This window comes from Stegodyphus dumicola, chromosome 2 (genome assembly GCF_044657685.1).
Source record: "Stegodyphus dumicola isolate Sdum_Otavi_A_Nest chromosome 2, ASM4465768v1".
Taxonomy (NCBI): domain Eukaryota; kingdom Metazoa; phylum Arthropoda; class Arachnida; order Araneae; family Eresidae; genus Stegodyphus; species Stegodyphus dumicola.
In genome coordinates this window covers 181,541,767-181,560,829 of record NC_140769.1, presented here as the reverse complement: position 1 = coordinate 181,560,829, position 19,063 = coordinate 181,541,767, and the positions used below count along the sequence as shown (strand labels likewise).

Here is a 19,063-nt window from a genome sequence, read left to right as displayed (position 1 = left end):
ACAAAATGATGCCACATATTGATAGAGGCTTTTCTATTCATAACGGCCCACATTTTGTTCTGCTATCTTGAAAAAAATTATGTTTATAAATATATACTAATGCTAAACATTAAAGAGAAATTCACAGGGCTTGATTACAAGAAGTTAAAAAATAAGTAAATAAATAAATAAAAATATAATTTACTATTTTACATAAATATTACAGTAATATTGTATAATAAAAAGGTAATACCTAATATACATAGCTATACTATGACACAGCATTTAAAGAATCGAAATGAAACTCAAAGGAACAGCTCCAAGAAAGCGAAAAGAGCAAATAATCAAGACTTTGCAGAAGCCAGATTTGGAGCTAGAGCAGGAGCAATGAAAAGAGCGAATAATGAAGATTTTGAACTACCCAGATCTGTGACCACCTGATAGTTGGAAATCCGAAAAATTAGTTCCTATAACCTACATACTCTAAATAGATCCTCGCAGCGTCAGATGGGAAAGAAAAACTCCACACATTTGTAAATAGGGGTGGTTAGTTTATTTAATGTTTTGTTTTTTAAATACTACATGAAACACAAGTCAACCAAAAGCACAGATATATACATACATAAAACACACAAAAAAATAGGACAGAGACGTTTCTGGTAAATAATAAAGGAAAGAATGCTAGTGTTTGCATTAAGAGGAATCAAATCTTTTGACATGCTTCCTAACAACAGCTCTTGGTGAACTGTTAAAGAACTGCTGTTCTGTTTTTAGCGGAGTACTGATCCTTCATTCAATAATATGAATTGGTTCCAAAGTGGATCGTACATCTCTACACTGAATAAGAATGTTCAAGACATGAGTATACTACGTTTTGGAAAGTATAATACATACAAGAGAAATATCCCAACATAAAATTTGTTATTCAACCAACATTACTGACTTTTTCCTCTTCTTACCTAGTGGAATCACACTTTAAACAAATCAATAATTAACTATGGAAAACAAGAAATAGGTTGAATATTTTTTAACTAGGTGATTTAAAAATTTAGATAAGCAATCATAAGCCATATCCTAAACCACCATAGCCACTATATTTTTTAAAACATTTCATATTCGTGAGATTAAAAATAACCATAATATAAAAACAATAAAACATAAATCTGAAAAACATTTTTTTTTCAAAACTTTGTTCATATTTTTAGTCTAATGGTTATCTTTGAGGTATTTATTTATCTGTTATTATTTGTATTATGATTTGTCTTATGATGCTGTACATTATAGAGAAATATGCAAGGACATCAATGAAGAAAACCATTCTTTTAAAAGGGTTTGATGCAAGAAAAAGGTTGGGATCCTGATTTGCAGCATAATAGAATAAATATAAACAGCAAAATAAATTTTGAAAATAGTTTTGTGTATTTGGCATGAAAACAATTTATTACATGAAAAATTTTTAACCAAAAGCATACGACATGAGAAAACACATACAGACATAGAAAGAAATACATACATTCCTTGATGGAGAATAAAGTTCATTATGACCGACGGTTGAAGGATCAGAAACAGACTGCGGCATTCTATCTCTTGCTGAACCAGTTAATATAGATTGAAGACTACTATCAGTTTTAGAATATTGACTATTCACAAAAGATGTCATTAGTTTTGTATACTCAGTGGCTGAATCTCCGTCACTTTCATTCATATGCTGAAACAATAGAAATTTTTTAATAGTATGTATTTAGACAGTAACAGCAATCCCCTGAATTCCCCTACCAACCGACTTAAAAGTAAAAAACAATAATATTTTAACAAGACATTGTTATAGATTCTATGGTACTTTTCTGTTTTCAGGACAGGATTCAGAAATTTATGTATGTACATTGTGTGCATACACATACATACATACATACATTTCTGTGTTGTGCACACACATAATGTGAGTGTACAGACACATACATTTCTGAAGTCAGTCCCAATAACAAAAAAGTACCGATTTTGCTTACACTGATTCAAACCATAAAACATGCAAATGAATTTTCAATACTATATGCCAACTGTGTAAATAAACAATAATAATTAATATATATATATATATATATATATATATATGAACTTAAATCCATTTAGTGCGAATACAAATCTTGCCGACTGATATAATTCAAAGCCCCTACTGCCGCTAAGAATTTTCAGACACCCTACACTTCTGAGTCAGACACGAAGAGAACACACTACCAACTCCCCCACTAGAAAGAATGTAAGTTACTTAATACCTTTCTGGCCTTTATATCTTCATGTACATTCACTGATCTTATTTATATTATTTTCTATTTTATTTTTATATTATTTTTATATTATTTTTATGTTCTCTTTGATTTGTTTTTGCAAAGTTTGCATTATTTATCTTTTTTATAATCTTCTATGTTTATTTCAACTTTACTTTGATTTCGATTTCATAATGACAATTTCCAATGTTTAATTTCTACAAATAATATAGTACTCAAATACATAATGATGATAGTGTCGGGGACGATTACTCGAGTTTTACAAGATTTCTCTACAGTAATTGATTTTTACTCCAAATTGAATTGACTAAAATGCTTCATGAGAATCAGTTATTTGAGTAACAACTATTCGCGGAAATATTTGGCCTGACTAGAATTGCCGGTTTGGCTTTAATTTATAACTCGAGTAAAGACGAAACACTTTCATATTTACGTATTTCTATCAATTATTGATCATTGAACGGGAGTTGGTTTGTTCCCCTTGAAAAGTCAACTAATTTCCGATCAATGACAATAATTACATGTTTTAATTTCTACTTTTGCAATTGTAATATTATTCTTCGTGATGATTTAACTCCAGTCCCCGTTAAAACATTATTAACATTTTGCTTTCAAATTACTTCAAAACATCTTTCAAAATATAACTTACCAGTATGGATGCACACTTTTAAAATAATTCTACTTTAATTAAACTTAGGAGATAATATAATCAATTAATCAATACGGTTTAGGAAATAAATTATTATATATATATATATATATATATATAAAAGAATGAAAGTATCACAAAATAGAGAAGAAAATTAACCTCTTACAGTCGCATACAATTATTCTATAAATCAGGCATTAGCCATCATATGCAAATAGTTGAATAAAAAGTAACGGTACTTTTCCGTTTTGCCGGCACAGGCGATAAAGTTGCCAAAAATAGTACAACCAATGGCAAATGGAATATCCTCGCTGGTAACCTTTTACGCCTCACTTTCAAAACAGGTCGCAGCCATTTCTTAGCAGATTGTTTCTTTCAATAATGGCATAAAATTACATAGAATTTTTATTAGATAGTTCAATTGTATGCCCTATGGTCATTCGCGGTAGTTAAGTCAATTAGGATGCAATTACACTGCTCATCCGATGCCAAAAGTACAGAAAAGGCAAAGTAAAGGGTTAAATTATTCAATTCTAATACGAATGCACTAGCGAAGTAAAGCACTGCAGTTTTACATAATTTCTGAGTAAGCTATTCATACGAATTAAAATGATTCTTGCATTTAAATCCATATTCAGATTTAACTTGAAATTAATGTGGAATGAACAAATAACTGTATAACTTGAAATTAATGAGAGAATTAGATTTTTGTAGCTTAGTTTACATAAGATGAGATCTCTTCAAGTCACATGATATGAACCAGCGAATCAGGATGCTGTACCATGAAAGCATAGTAAATTCTTAAATTAATTTCGTTTTACAAATTAATTGTCTTTATTTATTGCCCTTTTACAAAATTTTAAATGATATTAAAATGTTTATGCCTTCAAAATAAAAAACCCTTAGAACTAACATTTGTTAACATGTTTTATATGTATACCGTGTGTTGTCGCCAATAAAGTCTGCTTGGCGAGATTTGTGCCGGCGAAACGGAAAAGTACCAAAGTAACTTTTACTGCAACAATTTAGCAAACTCTTAGAAAACAGACTTAGCTACTACTAACTTACTACTACTTAGACTACTGAAGCTAAATATAAAGAACTGATTTTGTATGCATAACAAAGTCAAGAGCAATTGTCGAATCAGAAGAGAAAAAAATAATGTTAAATAAAATTGCAAAAAGAATTAATTCTAATCATATTGCAAGAGATTTCGATACTCTTCTGTTATCAGAACTAGATTCAGTAATGTATTTATGAATGCTCATGTGTGTGTATACACAGACATATACAAGGTGATTTGCTACTAGACCAACACACCTGCACGGAATTACGTAGGGATGCAGGGTAGCAAAATTTTGTGGTAGACGGTGCTGAATGGAAGGTTGCATGAACACTGATCCTGCTGGGAGCCGTTATTTGCAATCTGTTTCTTGATGTAGTAGGATGAATGCATATTCAAATGATGAACTTGTCAATATGCGGATCATGTATGGAGCTGCGAATTGTAACAGACATGCCGCTCAGTGGCTGTACCAGAAATGTTACCTGAACAGGCATGCTCCACATCACACGACCATGACCTTTGCAAGCAGGGCTGTGGAGTCGGTAGGGAAAATGACCAACTCCCTCATAGACAAATACAGTCAAAAGTCGTTAATCCGGACTCGTCGGGACTTCGGCAATTCCGGATTATCGATTTTTCCGGATTATAGATCATCAGTTTAAATCTCGTAAGATGGCATGCAGAAATTCTAAAATTAAAAATATGAAACCGTAATTTATGAAATAAAGAACAATTATGATCTAAAGGATATCAAAATTTACCAAAAAAAAAAAAAAAAAAAAGCTAATATTTATTTGTTTACTTTATTAAACATTTTTTTCATGTTGTTTGATGTAAGCAGTTTAAGTTGCTTCATTTTATGTGATAATACTTTCTCTTTAATTTTATAAACAGACATAATTTCTTGTTCAGTTACAAAGTTCCGCTTTCAAGTCCCGTAATTGCTGAGCCGAGAATACCGACTAACTTGTCAATCGAAATTTTGTCGTTTTCACTAACCTCTCTGTCATCTTCTTCATGTCTTTATCCATTTTTTGCAGCAATTCCACTTTTTGTTTGATGGACATCGAAACATACTTTCGTTTTGTAGATCCTTTGGGAGCTCCAGCATCGGAAATTCTATTTGACATAATCGAAAGTTCAAGCTTACTTTTATAAAATTGCTCTTACAGTCTGCAAAAAATAATAAGCCAGATCCAATTCGAAGATTAAGGAACAACGCAATCATCAACATTAATTGAAATAGATAATTAGATAATTTTAGCTTATACCGTCCGTTATACATTAAACGCGCACACGAAAACGTATTCTGCGATTGCGCACACGCATATGCACAGTCGTAAAGGTCTTATGCGCACGCATAAACGCCTATGCACATGTGTCAACGCGGCGCATGTGCAGAAAGTTTTTAGCTTTGAGGTTCAGATTATAGATCATTTCGGATTATGGGTGTCCGAATTAACAACTTTTGACTGTATATATATATATATATATATATATATATACGTAAACATATATACATGGGTTACAACTTATTTTTTTAATATAAAAGAAGTAATAGATGCTACAGCAAAGAAATTGATGGCATAGCAAATTATTTATATTAATTAGCATTGATTATGAAATGGAAAAACTGGCATAGTTATTTCTAAGAAGCAGTATAGCTTCGGCAACACCTTCCTTGTTGGAGGGCCATAGATCCAATTTGATAAACTTCAGAACTGAGATGTCTTTCCACACCAACTCTAGTAGGAGGAAGAGCTATTACTGTTATGGCTACTTCTTTTAACTTAGATAAGGATAGATTTTTATAAGTTTTAAAAGAGGTGTCTTGCAAGCGCAATCATGTTTCACTATTTCTTCAAAGCCCGTGTAGAAATCTTTTTTCTATTTTTTCATTTTTATATCTAAGGGCTCTTGGTTCTTTATTTTCATTCACTTTGTCTTAAGCCTTTTCAATATTATCCAAAAATATTTCTCAAAATTTAATTCATCTTTGGAAGAGGATGATAGAGACTCAATTGCAATGTCTGTGGTTTGATTGTTCTGAATCGAATTCTCCAATTGTTCTGAGAATAATTTCATTCTTAATGAAAGTTCATAGATGGTGTTCTTTGCCTTTTTAATTTGTTATTCATCCAAGAAAATTCGGTGTTTTGGATCTACATATATTGAACACAGCAAGATCTCATTGTCTAGCAAACTAGTTTCTCTTTTCTTCATTGAAGAAATAATTTCTTCTGCAATAAACCCTCCATTTCAGAAAGAACAAACATCACATTCATCCATTCTAGGCTCCTGTCAATTCTTCAGATTGCAGCTTTTTTGTGGCTACATATGGTGTAGAAAGAAGAGTTTCCAATTCTGTAAGATCATTCCGCAGTCTTCCTGTTAGTGAAACATTAGGGTTATCTACATCTTCTAAAAAAGTTCTTAATTCTAACAAACTTTTCATCATCAAATATGTACTTCCTTATCGCATTGCTAGATCAATAATTGCTCCTTTTCCTGCTTGCTTTCTGAGAATGGCATCCATTTTGGGAGTTCTTGCTGCTATTGGTGCTTACTCAAATTTACCAGTGTGACTTGTAACTAAACGAACCACTAATGACAAATATCACATCCATCCTCCTCCATTATATTTATTAATATGTCAATAAAATAAAAAATAACTATTTATTAATGTATATAGTTCATAAATAAAAATAATAACTCAGCTTGTCATTAATTTTTTTCAATTCATTTTAATTTCATTTCAAATTCAAACTGTCCAACAAAACTGGAGTCGGAGTCAACCTGTTTTTAGCGACTCCAGCTCCAACTCCTTTTACCCCAAAATCTGCCCGATTCTGATTTCGACTCCATGACTCCGACTCCACAGCCCTGTTGCAACTGTGACCAAAAGGTTACATGAGACTGGTTGTTTAACAACAGCTGCAATGAACTGAGAGCGAAAGATGAGGACACCTCGCGATAGTGGGTTTATCTCAATCCATTGTCTGGAGGATACTCGGAGCAAACCAAATGAGCGCACACCATCTTCATCACATCCAATTATTAGAGCCTGATGATTATCCACTCCGGAGGATGTTTGCTACATGATTCTGACAACAGAGTGCTATGTTGGTATTATGCATACTTCACACCTGAGGTATGAAGCATACTTCACACTTGAGGGAGCCTTCAATCAGCATAGTGCCCCTATGTGGGCCTTGGAAAACCAACCCTCATCGTATGCAACCACTAGCAGCTCAAAAGCGCTTCTCAGTCAAATTTTGTGTCGGCATTCTTGGAGACTACCACAAATAACCGTACTTTTTGCCCAGTCCTTTCGACGGTAGGGCACACCTGATCTTGCAACAAGTCTTGCCCGAACTTCTTGACACAGCACATGTTCCTCCGTTGTTACGCTGCTCTATGCTACAATAATCATATCTGATTGCTGGAAATCATATGCATGTTTGAAGGATGAAGGTTTTCAACATCTTGCTGTGAACCATAAGTATCATTTTAAAGATCCTGAAACAGGCGCACATACGAATACAATAGAGGGCACGTGGAGTGCTATAAAAAGCGCCATTCCAAAGCATTGTGATAATGAGAATTTTGCTTTTTATTTAGCAGAGGAAGTATGGAGGAAAAATTCGCAGAAAAGAAGAATTTTATTAAATCGATTAGAAAATTTTATCCGCCACGCAATCAAGATTCTGAAGAAGATTAGGTAAGATAGTATTTTTTATTATTTGAGGATATTATTTTTATGCATTGTTCTAAATGTAAGGAGTAAATAAAGTAATATGGTATTATTGGAAAATTGTTATTAGCAATGATTTAGTTTAAAGTAATTAGGATTGTAAGCTAATTTTTATTAATTTAATGTATGTGCTTATTTATATTTTAAGTAGTGTTTTTAATTTAATTATATTTTAATTAAATGACAGTTATTTTGTGAATTATATGTTTGTAGGAATTTGGTATATGTTTCAGTGGAAGTAAACGTGCATGGCAATAATTTAAGTATTTGACACTAAGTATTTGCAACCATTTTTAATGTTTGCGTTATGAATTTGTTGGTGACGTTTATAATAGATAATTTAGAGGTAAAAGTTTTTGGATATTTTATTTATTTTATACGTGCAAATGTTCATCCTTGTAAAGGGTATATACTTTTTCGCGATCAGGTAATTTCATATATGTCCTTTTTACCGGATTTAAAGATTCACAAAATTTTCATGCATTTTCGTGAAATTTTTCTAATTTATGAGAAAAAAGCAGTGTACATGGATATAGTGAAGAGTGTGCGCAATGCCATTTTTGTGCAATTCTGGGATGTTTTTTTAAGTAAAAATAAGTCGACGTGTACATGGTTTAGTTATATTTTAATTAAATGATAGTTATTTTGTGAATTTTATGTTTGTAGCAATTTGGTATACGTTTCAGTTGAAGTAAACATGCATGGAAATAATTTAAATATTTGACACTAAGTATTTGTAACCATTTTTAATGTTTGCGATATGAATTCGTTGCTGACGTTTATAATAGATAATTTAGAGGTAAAAGTTTTTGGATATTTTATTTATTTTATACGTGGAAATGTTCATCCTTGGAAAGGGTATATACTTTTTCGCGTTCAGGTAATTTCATATATGTGCTTTTTACCGAGTTTAAAGATTCACAAAATTTTCATGCATTTTCATGGAAATTTTTGTAATTTATGACAAAAAAGCAGTGTAGATGGATAAAGTTAAGAGTGTGTGCAATGCCATTTTTGTGCAATTCTGGGATATTTTTTTAAGTAAAAATAAGTCGACATGTACATGGTTTATGTGTATGTGCGATTCTGAAAAACGTGGCAAGGAGTTTGCGATTCTGCACTTTTTCCGAATTTTGCAGTTAATATTTGTCATGATTAAGCTTCTGTCTTAATTATGATTATGATTATGTGTCTTAATTATGATTAAGCAGTTTTGTTCCATAAAATTTCTAGCATAAGTGTAATTCGGATAGCAGATTGTTGGAAAAAGTGTTCAGTAAATAAAAAAAAAAAGAAACATCTCTTTACTTCGTGAAGACAAAATGGCAGCGAAAAAAAAATAGAGGGTTGCTGTAGCAGAGTTCTATAATCCAAAGATTAACCAAAAACGGTTAAAAAAAATGCTTTCAAACAGATAAAAAAAGGTAGTCAGCAAGCATGACATGTAATTCATATTGGATGAAACTACTGATAAGCTGTAAAGACAATCTTGAATACTATACTGGTGTTTTGGTTCAATAAGTAACACCCGTATTTCTCTAGGTGTGTCATAGCAACAATAATACAAGGTTAGGTTACTTTATTCAAATAAAGCAAAGCACCCAAGGGATATCTTTATGTAGGACTTTCTAAGGGAAATGTATATTACACATAGAAAACATGAAAACTAACCAAGCAGCCAGCTCATTTGCGTGGGACTGAACCCGGGTTAAACTACCGATATTCAGAGGTCTTAACCACTTGGCCACTGGTGCAGCACAAGAATACAAGTATCACTGAATTATTGTATTGTAATGCAGTTTTTCCATAATTCTTGCACAAAGCTGTGGCTGAAAGACACACAGTACAAAAACATCAAGCTTGTGATAAACGATCAAGGTATTATATGCTTTTGATTTTCCAACAGCTGAAGGCATGACAAATGACAAAAATCAAGAGTTAAAACATTTTGCAATGCATGGCTTAATAAATACACTGATATAACTGAGTTTACAAGAAGAATGTATGGGAAGAAAGAGAAAAATAGAAGAAGTCAACACTTGATGAATGGTAGCAAACTATTTCTTACGAAAAAAAAAGTGAATCTCAACAGTAAACATAACTTTGGTATTATATTTAAGGCCTTTAGAGTGAAATTATTAATCAAATATTCTCCACATTTACCTTTTATTCTCGGTACACTTGTTTTTCTTTATTCTTCTAGTTCAAACAAGACAAAAAAGCAACAAACTGGTAAACTTGTTACCCTGAGCAAAAAAGGGGGAAAGTATAAAAGCATTACTTATAAACTAGCATATAGGGTTCTACCTTCCTGATTGCCCTTTAACACCTAATACACTGTATCGTAGCTAGCAATTAAATATGGTTTAGGAAAAAGACAATAAATTTAATATTGATGCTTAAAAATTTTTAGCTATAGAGCCATAAAAAAACTAGATAAATATGCCATTATACACTGTTTTGCAGTTATTATTATAAGAATTACTTTAGTTTATAATTACAATAGCAGCTTGCTTAGGTAATTGAGATATTTCTTTTAACATCAAACTACTACTGAAGCTTAATGATTTCAAAGTAAATAATTATTTAAAGTTTTATTTCGCTTTTAAATAAAATTTCTCTGCTATTTAAAAAGAAAGGGAGGATCTTTAACTTTTTTACTGAAATTGTGGTAGATTTACGTTTTAGAGAAATTAACGGACGTTAAGAAATAAGTCTTAAGAGAATATTACTGACCGTTTTAAAACTTATTCGTAGAAACATTGAGCGTACTTGATTCTGAACGCTGATCAGAAGCCAGAGATTTCTAGAGATAATGGTAAACTTAATACACCAATGCAAAAATGAAATTATATGGATTATTTTTCTACTCAGACAACAAAAATTCAAAAGTTCTGATTGATAATTATCACTACTTCATGACATAAAGTATAATGAAAGATACTTTCAGTACTGATGAATATATGTTTTACAAATAATAACAAACATAACTAAATCCGAAATGGACGTGCTGATGAAGTGTCCCTTCTAAAATATTATACGCGTATTATTTTAATAATAAATAGAAACTCACTTTTCAGTTGAATGCTTACTGACAACCCGTGTTTACAGAACTTTCGTAAAGTGACTGTTGCCAAATTAGCAGCTAAAAATAAAGCATGTGTTTCTCTTATCTCAAATCATGATGAATACAAAGAGATGAACAAATCCATGGCTATTATCTTTTCGAGATTTAGCCAAATTTTTCGAACTGATACAGTAAAAATGGAGCATCTTCTATTTAAATTCATAAAACTTCTTATTAATAGATAACTTACACAAAATAATGCATCCAGATAGATGCCGCATCATAAGCCGATACTTCAAGCAACAAAATAATTCTCAAAATCTTGACAGGAAATCGAGATCCTTTAAAAACCAAACTGAATTTATTTATTAGAATATATAGAAGTACACAAAGCTAAACTAATTAGAGCTATCTGTCTAAGTAAAGATACGTTGAAACTTGCTTCAAGCATATGGAGAAAACTACTAAAGAGGTTTATTACACATGGCTACAGTTCCTGCTAGACGGGACTTTTCTGAGCAACGAGATTCTTGTAGTACTGGTGTAAACAGAAGGATTCCTAGAAAAAAGAGCCCCGCCGGAAGCGAAGTCCCTTCTAGCTACGGAAGCAATGTTGCGGCTACGCGGGATTTTTTCAAACCTCACTGAAAATGTCTCGGGTCCCGAGTAGAGACAACTAATCAGACGAAAGTTCTGCTTCTGAAGGATCACGTGATACCGATTTGAGCGACAATCGATTACTGTTTGGCGTTCAAGTCTTTGTAGTAAGGGAGAATGGTAATCTAGCTACGTGTGTTTTCTGGAATTGTACGGGTTCTGAGAAATTTCCGAAATATAATATGATTGGGACCTAAAACATCCACGCAGCCAGGATTCAAACCCGGGCTGAACTATCAATGATCAGATATCTTATCCGCTCAGCCATCAGTGGGCCATGTACAAATACAAGAAATTTAAAGTAAAATAAAAACAATTTTTGCCCTGTAAATGGTGTTTCGTTTATGATATATCTGAACTATTACTATTGCTGTCGTACAATTGGAGTCTTCAAAAAGAAAAGAAAGTGGATTTTTTAGGACTTTTAGTTAATGTATACCCTTCTTCCCCAAGTTATCGTGTCGGTGTTAGTGACAGGAACTATTAATTTCCAGCTAAAGTTTCGCCAAAAGCACACACGGCATAATACGGGTTTATTAGCGACTTCTCAATCTCTTGATTTTTTATTCATCTTCTTGCGGATTGGAAACTCTGTGAAATAATGACAAATCGTATTTATTGTCTATCAAAAGCACATGATATAAACACTGATTAGGACGACAAATCCAGCACCATCATCATCATTGGAAATAAGTAAGGAGTCTGACCGCAAAAACAAATAGGTTTACTCAAAGAAGAATCAAGAGAAAAAGTAAGTTGTTACGAAACTAAATTTGCTTCATCAGCCTAGGAACTACAAAGCATAAGCGAAAACTTTGAAAATCAGTTTCTCGCCACACCTGAATCTAGTTTATTTGACTCCAAACTTGCAAGCTTAGAAATACAGATAGAAGTCAAGGCTCGACTCTTTACTAAAAAGCTCGACAGGACCTTTACCAAGCTCCGGGCTTTATCAAGCTCGACAAGAAATTTAATCTCAAAATGCAGAAATCTTATCATCAAAGCTCACAACCAGGGTTGGGCATTCCGTCGATCACCAAGTCATTTTACAGGGACCGCCTAAGACCTAAGTCGCGCATACTAAGAGAAACATATTTACAGAATACCGATGCCAGCTAGACTAGAGAATCGACTCTTCACAATCGATGAGACTGTGTTTTCTTAAGCAAATGATTCGATGAATTTGCAGACGACACATGTACAGTCGGTCACAAATGTATTCGAACGCTGAAATCCATTCAGAAAATATACTTTTCAGGTGAGAAACAAAATGGTGGCTCATGTCAATCTTGGTTAGGTTGGAAACAAACAAAACGGTTCAATCTGAGTTAGGTGTGGAAAAACACAAAACGATTACTTTAACCTAACTTGGTGAGGTGGGAAACAAAATGGTTGCTCAAACTATCTAGGTTTTAGAGCAGAGAAAACACAAAATGGTCCCTCCAACCCGTGTCGGTTCGAGAAGAGAGAAAAAACAAAATGGCCTCCCCAGTCGATCTTGGTGAAGTGGAAAACAAAATAGTTGCTCCATCTTATTTTGGTTCGAGAAGAGAGAAAACAAAAAATGGTCGCTCAAACTCATCTTGGTTCGAGAGGAGAGAAAACTAAATGAGTGCTCAAGCCAATCTTGGTTGGGAAGGAAAGAAAGCAAAATGGTTGTTGCAGTCCAACTCGGTGAAGTGGAAAACAAAATGGTAGCTCCAACCCATCTCGGTTAGGGATGAGAGAAAACACAACATGGTTGCTTCAGTCCATCTTGGTGAGGTGGAAAACAAAATGGTCGCTCCAACCGTTCTCGGTTAGGAATGAGAGACAACAAAAAATGCTAGCTCAAACTCATCTTGGTTCGAGAAGAGAGAAAACAAAATTGTCACTCAAGCTAAGCTTAATTGGGAAGGATAGGAAACAAAATAGTCGCACAAGTCTATTTTAGTTAGGCGGGAAACAAAATTTCTATTTAGTTCTCTCTTTAAAGCCTGTTTCGTACTTAAAAGTATTCCAACAAGTTTGGGCAAAAAAATGGTTGCAATTTCACAGACCATGCAGGAATCTGGAGTCATTATAAATAACCTTTCGCTCTTAGTCGTTACAGTCGAATAAAGTGCTTTTCTTTATGGATTTCGAGAGAAAATAGAATTCAGACTCGTCATGAGCCAACTCATAGCATTGGGTAAAAACACCACACGTGTAAAAAAGTAAAAAGTATTTGGTTGAGGGTCGAGTAAGTTTCATTAGACTAGAAAATCATTCAGTTTATAAAGATATCCGTAACAATGTTCCATGTTTTAGTCAAAATGTTTTTCCACATCTAAAAACTTCTATGTGAACAGCGTTCATAAATAGCACAAACACTTGTCTGTTGGGAGGAATCCAGACTGGAGGAGCATGTTGTAGTGAATCTGTCTTGCTGAAGAGCACGCAGCGATGTAATCCGTGAAGGGAAACAGGGAATGCTTTTATAGAGAAATGCTAAGTGGATTGTGAAAGCCAAGCCTTATCGGCTGGAAAAATTTTCGCAAAGAAAATCTCTGCTTAAGAATTTAAAAAAAAAAAATTTAACATTAATGATGTCTTTAGACATCATTAATATTAACTGTACACCCTTTATTGTTTGAATGATGTCTCAATATGTTTTGACATACTCTGACATCATTGAAACAAAAAGGGTTAAAGAGTTTGTAAACATGTTTTGGCCTTTACTTTCACTTTCAACTCCTCTCTTATCTATAAAGGCATTTCGAGTTTCAGTTCAGATCAGTGCGGGTTGTTCAAGATGCAACACGTCTCTCTCTATTCAATATAGATCCCATACCCATGAAGAATAGATGTTCTCAAGAGGAATTCTTTGGCCTGAAATTTGAAAGAGGATGACATGGCTATTGGGGCATTAGAATGAATGATGATTTTGTGTTATTGGAATGGGGCAAACCTTTTTAGATCGGTCCCCTTCTAAACATCCAAGGTATTGTTTAAATGGATGAGCGAAACAAAACTAAAAACAGATCCTACTCCTATGAATGCCGTTAACATTCACCGCGAAAATCGTTTCATTCGAACCTTTTGGAACCTCATCGATGTGGTTTGAAATGGAGTGAAACATGACGATCTGAGTGAGATGTTTGGGGATGAAGGAGAGAAGAACTTGTCCTCGAATGGACACAAGTTCAATAGGTAAGACATGTGACATGTGTTCTTTCAGAAGGGTATTAAGAAAATGCTGAAAAATATTTTTCTTAGAAAATGATCTGGCTTTGGCTGAAGCTCTTTCCATTCTGTAAATGTTTCTACCGAGTCTGAGTCTTTAACAGCCCGGAAAAATTATATTGTGGCCCGTAAAGTTCATTTTTGAGCCGTCTCACCGACTGGGAAAATGTTTCTGAGGTTCCCCAAAATGTTATCTGAAGGGATTAGGTAAATAAAACGGTTTGACACATTTCTGCAAAAATATTCCGATGTCTTAAAGAAAATCTGAAACACAAATGAAGAAGACGTGTCTTCTTTTAGAAGGGGAGTCATTTTAAAATTCGGTTGGAAGCTATTCTTAATAATATTAGAAAATTTCTGGCTCGTGTAGCATGACCTCTCAACACGTCTCTCATACCTTTCTAAACCTCAAGAATGTTGTCTGTACTGGAAATGGAAATTTATATTACGGACTGTCCCTCACACCTTAACTGTATGGTTTGAAGTGGAAACTGAAGTGGATAACATGGTCTGTCTCTCTGACTTTTCTAATATCCAATGATATGGTTTCAAAGGGAAACGGAACATGGCCAATAAATCTTTAACCACCCCAATGGTATGGTTTGAAATTTTCCAGCCGACTTGATTAACGAGACATTCCAATTTCTTTTTAGAATGTTCTCTCGCTTATCTATTTAAGTTATCCAAGTTTCAGTTCAGATCGGTGCGGGCTGTTCAAGATGGTCTGGAAAGAACCCCCAAGAAAAGGGATTTTCTTAAAACGAATTCTTAAAAGCGACATTTTAAAGAGAATAACGTCGCTATTGTAACAGTGTTGTTTGAAGTGGAAAGAGAAATCCTGGCAAACCAATCTGTAAACACCTCAACAGTATGATTTGAAAGGGAAAGGCCAAACAAATCTGTTGACACGTCAACGGTATGGTTTGATAGGGTAAAGGAAATTCAGAACATGGTAGACAATTTGTCTCTCACACCTCTCTCAAACCTTAATTATATGTTTTAAAATGGAAAGGGCAAGGAAATCTGTGAACACATCAATGGTATAATTTAAAGTGGAAAGAGAAATCCTGGCAAACAAATCTTTGAACACCTCAGAGGTAAGATTTAAAGTGTAAACGGAAATGACCAACAAATATTTAAACACTTCTCAAGTCCTCATCCCTTTCTCAAACTTCAACGGTTATGGTTTGAAGTGGAATGGTAAACTAATCTTTGAACATCTCAAAGGTGTTGTTGGAAGTGGAATCGTGGCAGACAAATCTGTAAACACTTCTCGAACAACCCTTCTCAAACCTCGACGGTATGATTTAAAGTAGAAAAGGAACATGGTAACAAATTTTTGAACACTTCAACAGTATGATTTAAAGTGAAAACATCTCACCGACCTGGAAACCTTTGAACGCGTTTCCTGTTTCTCAAACCACCACGGTATGGTTTAAAATAGGAAACGGAAATCGGTAGACAAATCTATAAACACTTCTCGAGTCACCTTTCTCAAACCTCAAAGCTATGGTTTTAATGAGAAACGGACATGGTAGACAAATCTTTGAACACGTTTCCAGTCTCAACCACAACAGTATCCACTCTTTTCGAGTCACTCGAAAGCTTTCATCGTTCATCACCCATCCGGACACTTTGTCAGCGGTTAATCTACCCCCTCTCAGGAAATGGTAATCCCGGTACGAAACATTTCTTTAACTCCATATTTGAAGATGGTGTCGAATGGTGAAATTTTAAAATCCATTGACTAGAACAGATGATTCTGATAAACGGATTCTTTGATCCAAAAGAATTTGAAGATAGTGTGTGTCTTTAAACACAATGGCATCATATGCCAAATGTTGAAGGAGTTTCTTGAACTGTGCTGAAATCCATAGCATTGGATAGAGCAGATGCGGTGGGTTACGATAAACGGATGGTGATGAAACCATTGGCTAGAACGGATGCGGGAGATTCCAATAAATAGATGGTGATAAAATTTCAGACCATTGGCTAGAACAGATGTTGCAGTATAAGTGCGGACGATTCCGATAAACGGATAGTGATGAAATTTCAGAAATCCAGACCATTGGCTAGAACAGATGTTGCAGTATAAGTGCGGGCGATTCCGATAAACGGATAGTGATGAAATTTCAGAAATCCAAACCATTGGCTAGAACAGATGTTGCAATATAATCGTTCATCTGACAGTTGCTGACAAATGATGGGAAAAAGGGGCATTTGTACAAGACCACTCAGGATTATATCATTTACAGAATCCTATGCGAACATGAAGTGGACCAAGTTCCAACTATTTTTGTCACGGGTCCTTATTGAATAACCTTTCCATTCAAGATGCTAGTGTCGCGCCACGATCAAACTGCATGAGAGGTAAGTTTCTCTGTTACGGAATGGCAACGAGAGAGATTGTTGTTCAAAAGATGGATGATCGAACTGCGTCGTAACGATCATTTTTGTGGATGTTGCGTATTGTAAAATGAACCTATTACACTGTGCTAAATAGTATTAAAATGATATATATTAAAAGATCTTTCATCTGATCTAAATTTTAACAAACCGCTCATTATTTTCTCTTAAACTCACAATGGTCACGACATTTCTGGCGCCCCCGGGTGGGCGCGTTTGTTGGAAACATGTCGGATGAAAGAATAGATAGGGTAAGTTGATTACCTTATACTTCCGTTTTGAAGTTATTGATTATTGTTTTACTGAAGTTTAAAATAATATTCTTGCCTAATTTTTATCTGAATATTTTAAACTTAAGACAAAATGGAAGTGATGAAAAGAAACAAAACTGCGCAACGTTCAGCTTTTACTAAAGCATATAAAAGACTAAGTGAACTTTTAAATGATGTTAATGTTGATTATGAAGAAGCAGAAATGTGTTTTTATTTGTTCAAGAAAAAGGCAGAAACATTAGAATTGACGCACAGTGCTTATTTAGATACTATAACTGATGATAAAGAATTCGAAACAGAATTTGAAATAACAGAGGACTATCGAGAAAAGGCTGTTAGGATACAGTTAAAATCGGAACGATTTCTCGATAATATTAAGAGCAAATTAAACGAAATCCAAAATACATCGTCAGAGAGTAGTCAGAAATTAGTTACTGATGAAAATACATGTAAAACTTTGTGCCAACGCCTACCGAAAGTAGAACTTTATAAGTTCGCAGGTGATTTAAAAAATTGGCTTACGTTCTGGAATCAGTTTAAAAACATACATGAAAATAATAACTTAACACTAACAGACAAATTCCATTATTTGATACAGTCAACAAAAATTAAATCAGAAGCTAGAGATATTGTAGAATCTTTTCCTGTGACGAACGAAAATTATCCTTTGGCTATAGAAAGCCTCACTGAGAGATATGGCCTTAAAGAACTGTTAATTGATTTTTATGTTCGACAGTTAATAAAACTTGTTTTGGATAACGCAGCGAAAAAGAAGCAGGATTCTTTGAGTAGTTTGTATAACAAACTTTCAACACAACTTAGAACCCTGAGCAGTCTCGGTGTGACAACTGATCAGTGTGGAACAATTTTATACCCTCTTGTAGAAAGTGCTATTCCTATTCATGTATTGCGATGACTTGAAAGACAACGAAAAATTGTTGAATCTGAACAAAACATTTCGAGTCTTGATGCAATAATTGAATTTCTGAAAAGCGAAGTTCAGTCAGAAGAAAAAATAAAATTAAGCAGAGCGGATATTTTTTCTGTGTCTGATCGTAAGCACTTGGCAACTAGCCAAAATATTCCCTCCGCGTCGGATTTGATGAATCATGAAGCAATACCTTCTTGTTCGTTTTGTTTAAAAGATCATGAAATGCGTAACTGTAAAAAGGCGTTTTATATTCCGTTAGATCAAAAAATGTCTGCGGTAAAAAAGAAAGGTTTATGCAGAATATGCTTGGTTAAAGGTCACCTCAGTAACCGGTGTCGATCAAGTGTTAAGTGTCAGATCTGTTCTAAAAGGCATTTGAAATTTTTTTTGTCCTAGTCTTGAATGTAATAAGTCTAGTAAAATGCATAACCAGGAAAATGATGAGAAAAAAGAGAAAACAATCGATTCTTTGCATTCGCGTGCTAGGAATGAAGTTTTCCTTCAGACCCTAGTTGTAAACATAGAGGGTAAGAATAAAAGGCGTGAAGTTAGATTAATGATTGATACGGGTAGCTCAAAAAGTTATGTTTTAAAGTCTACCGCAGAAGAAATGGGTTTTGACTTGCAATGGGAGAAAGAATTTAGTCACTCTTTATTTGGTGGAACGAAAACTGAAATTTATAAACATAAATGTTACAAGATTTATTTGGGTAGCCTTGATGGCAATTATTCGTGTAAATTAGATGCTGTGGACATGATGTTATTTGTAATGATATTTCAAGCATAAGATACG

General features: G+C 33.9%; 1 protein-coding gene across 2 annotated transcripts in view; it reads right to left on the bottom strand.

Moving 5' to 3' along the window:
• Psn (presenilin) overlaps nucleotides 1-10,944 on the bottom strand; it is a 52,689-nt gene extending 41,745 nt beyond the window's left edge. For both annotated transcript variants that reach the window (XM_035360180.2, XM_035360182.2), the window contains exons 1-2: nucleotides 10,807-10,944; nucleotides 1,493-1,687 (exon numbers count right to left, since the gene is read on the bottom strand). In XM_035360180.2, the coding sequence (XP_035216071.1) occupies nucleotides 1,493-1,684 (192 nt within the window). In that variant the 5' untranslated portion in view covers nucleotides 1,685-1,687; nucleotides 10,807-10,944. The remainder of the gene's footprint in view (nucleotides 1-1,492; nucleotides 1,688-10,806) is intronic.
• Nucleotides 10,945-19,063: the final 8,119 nt, after the last annotated feature.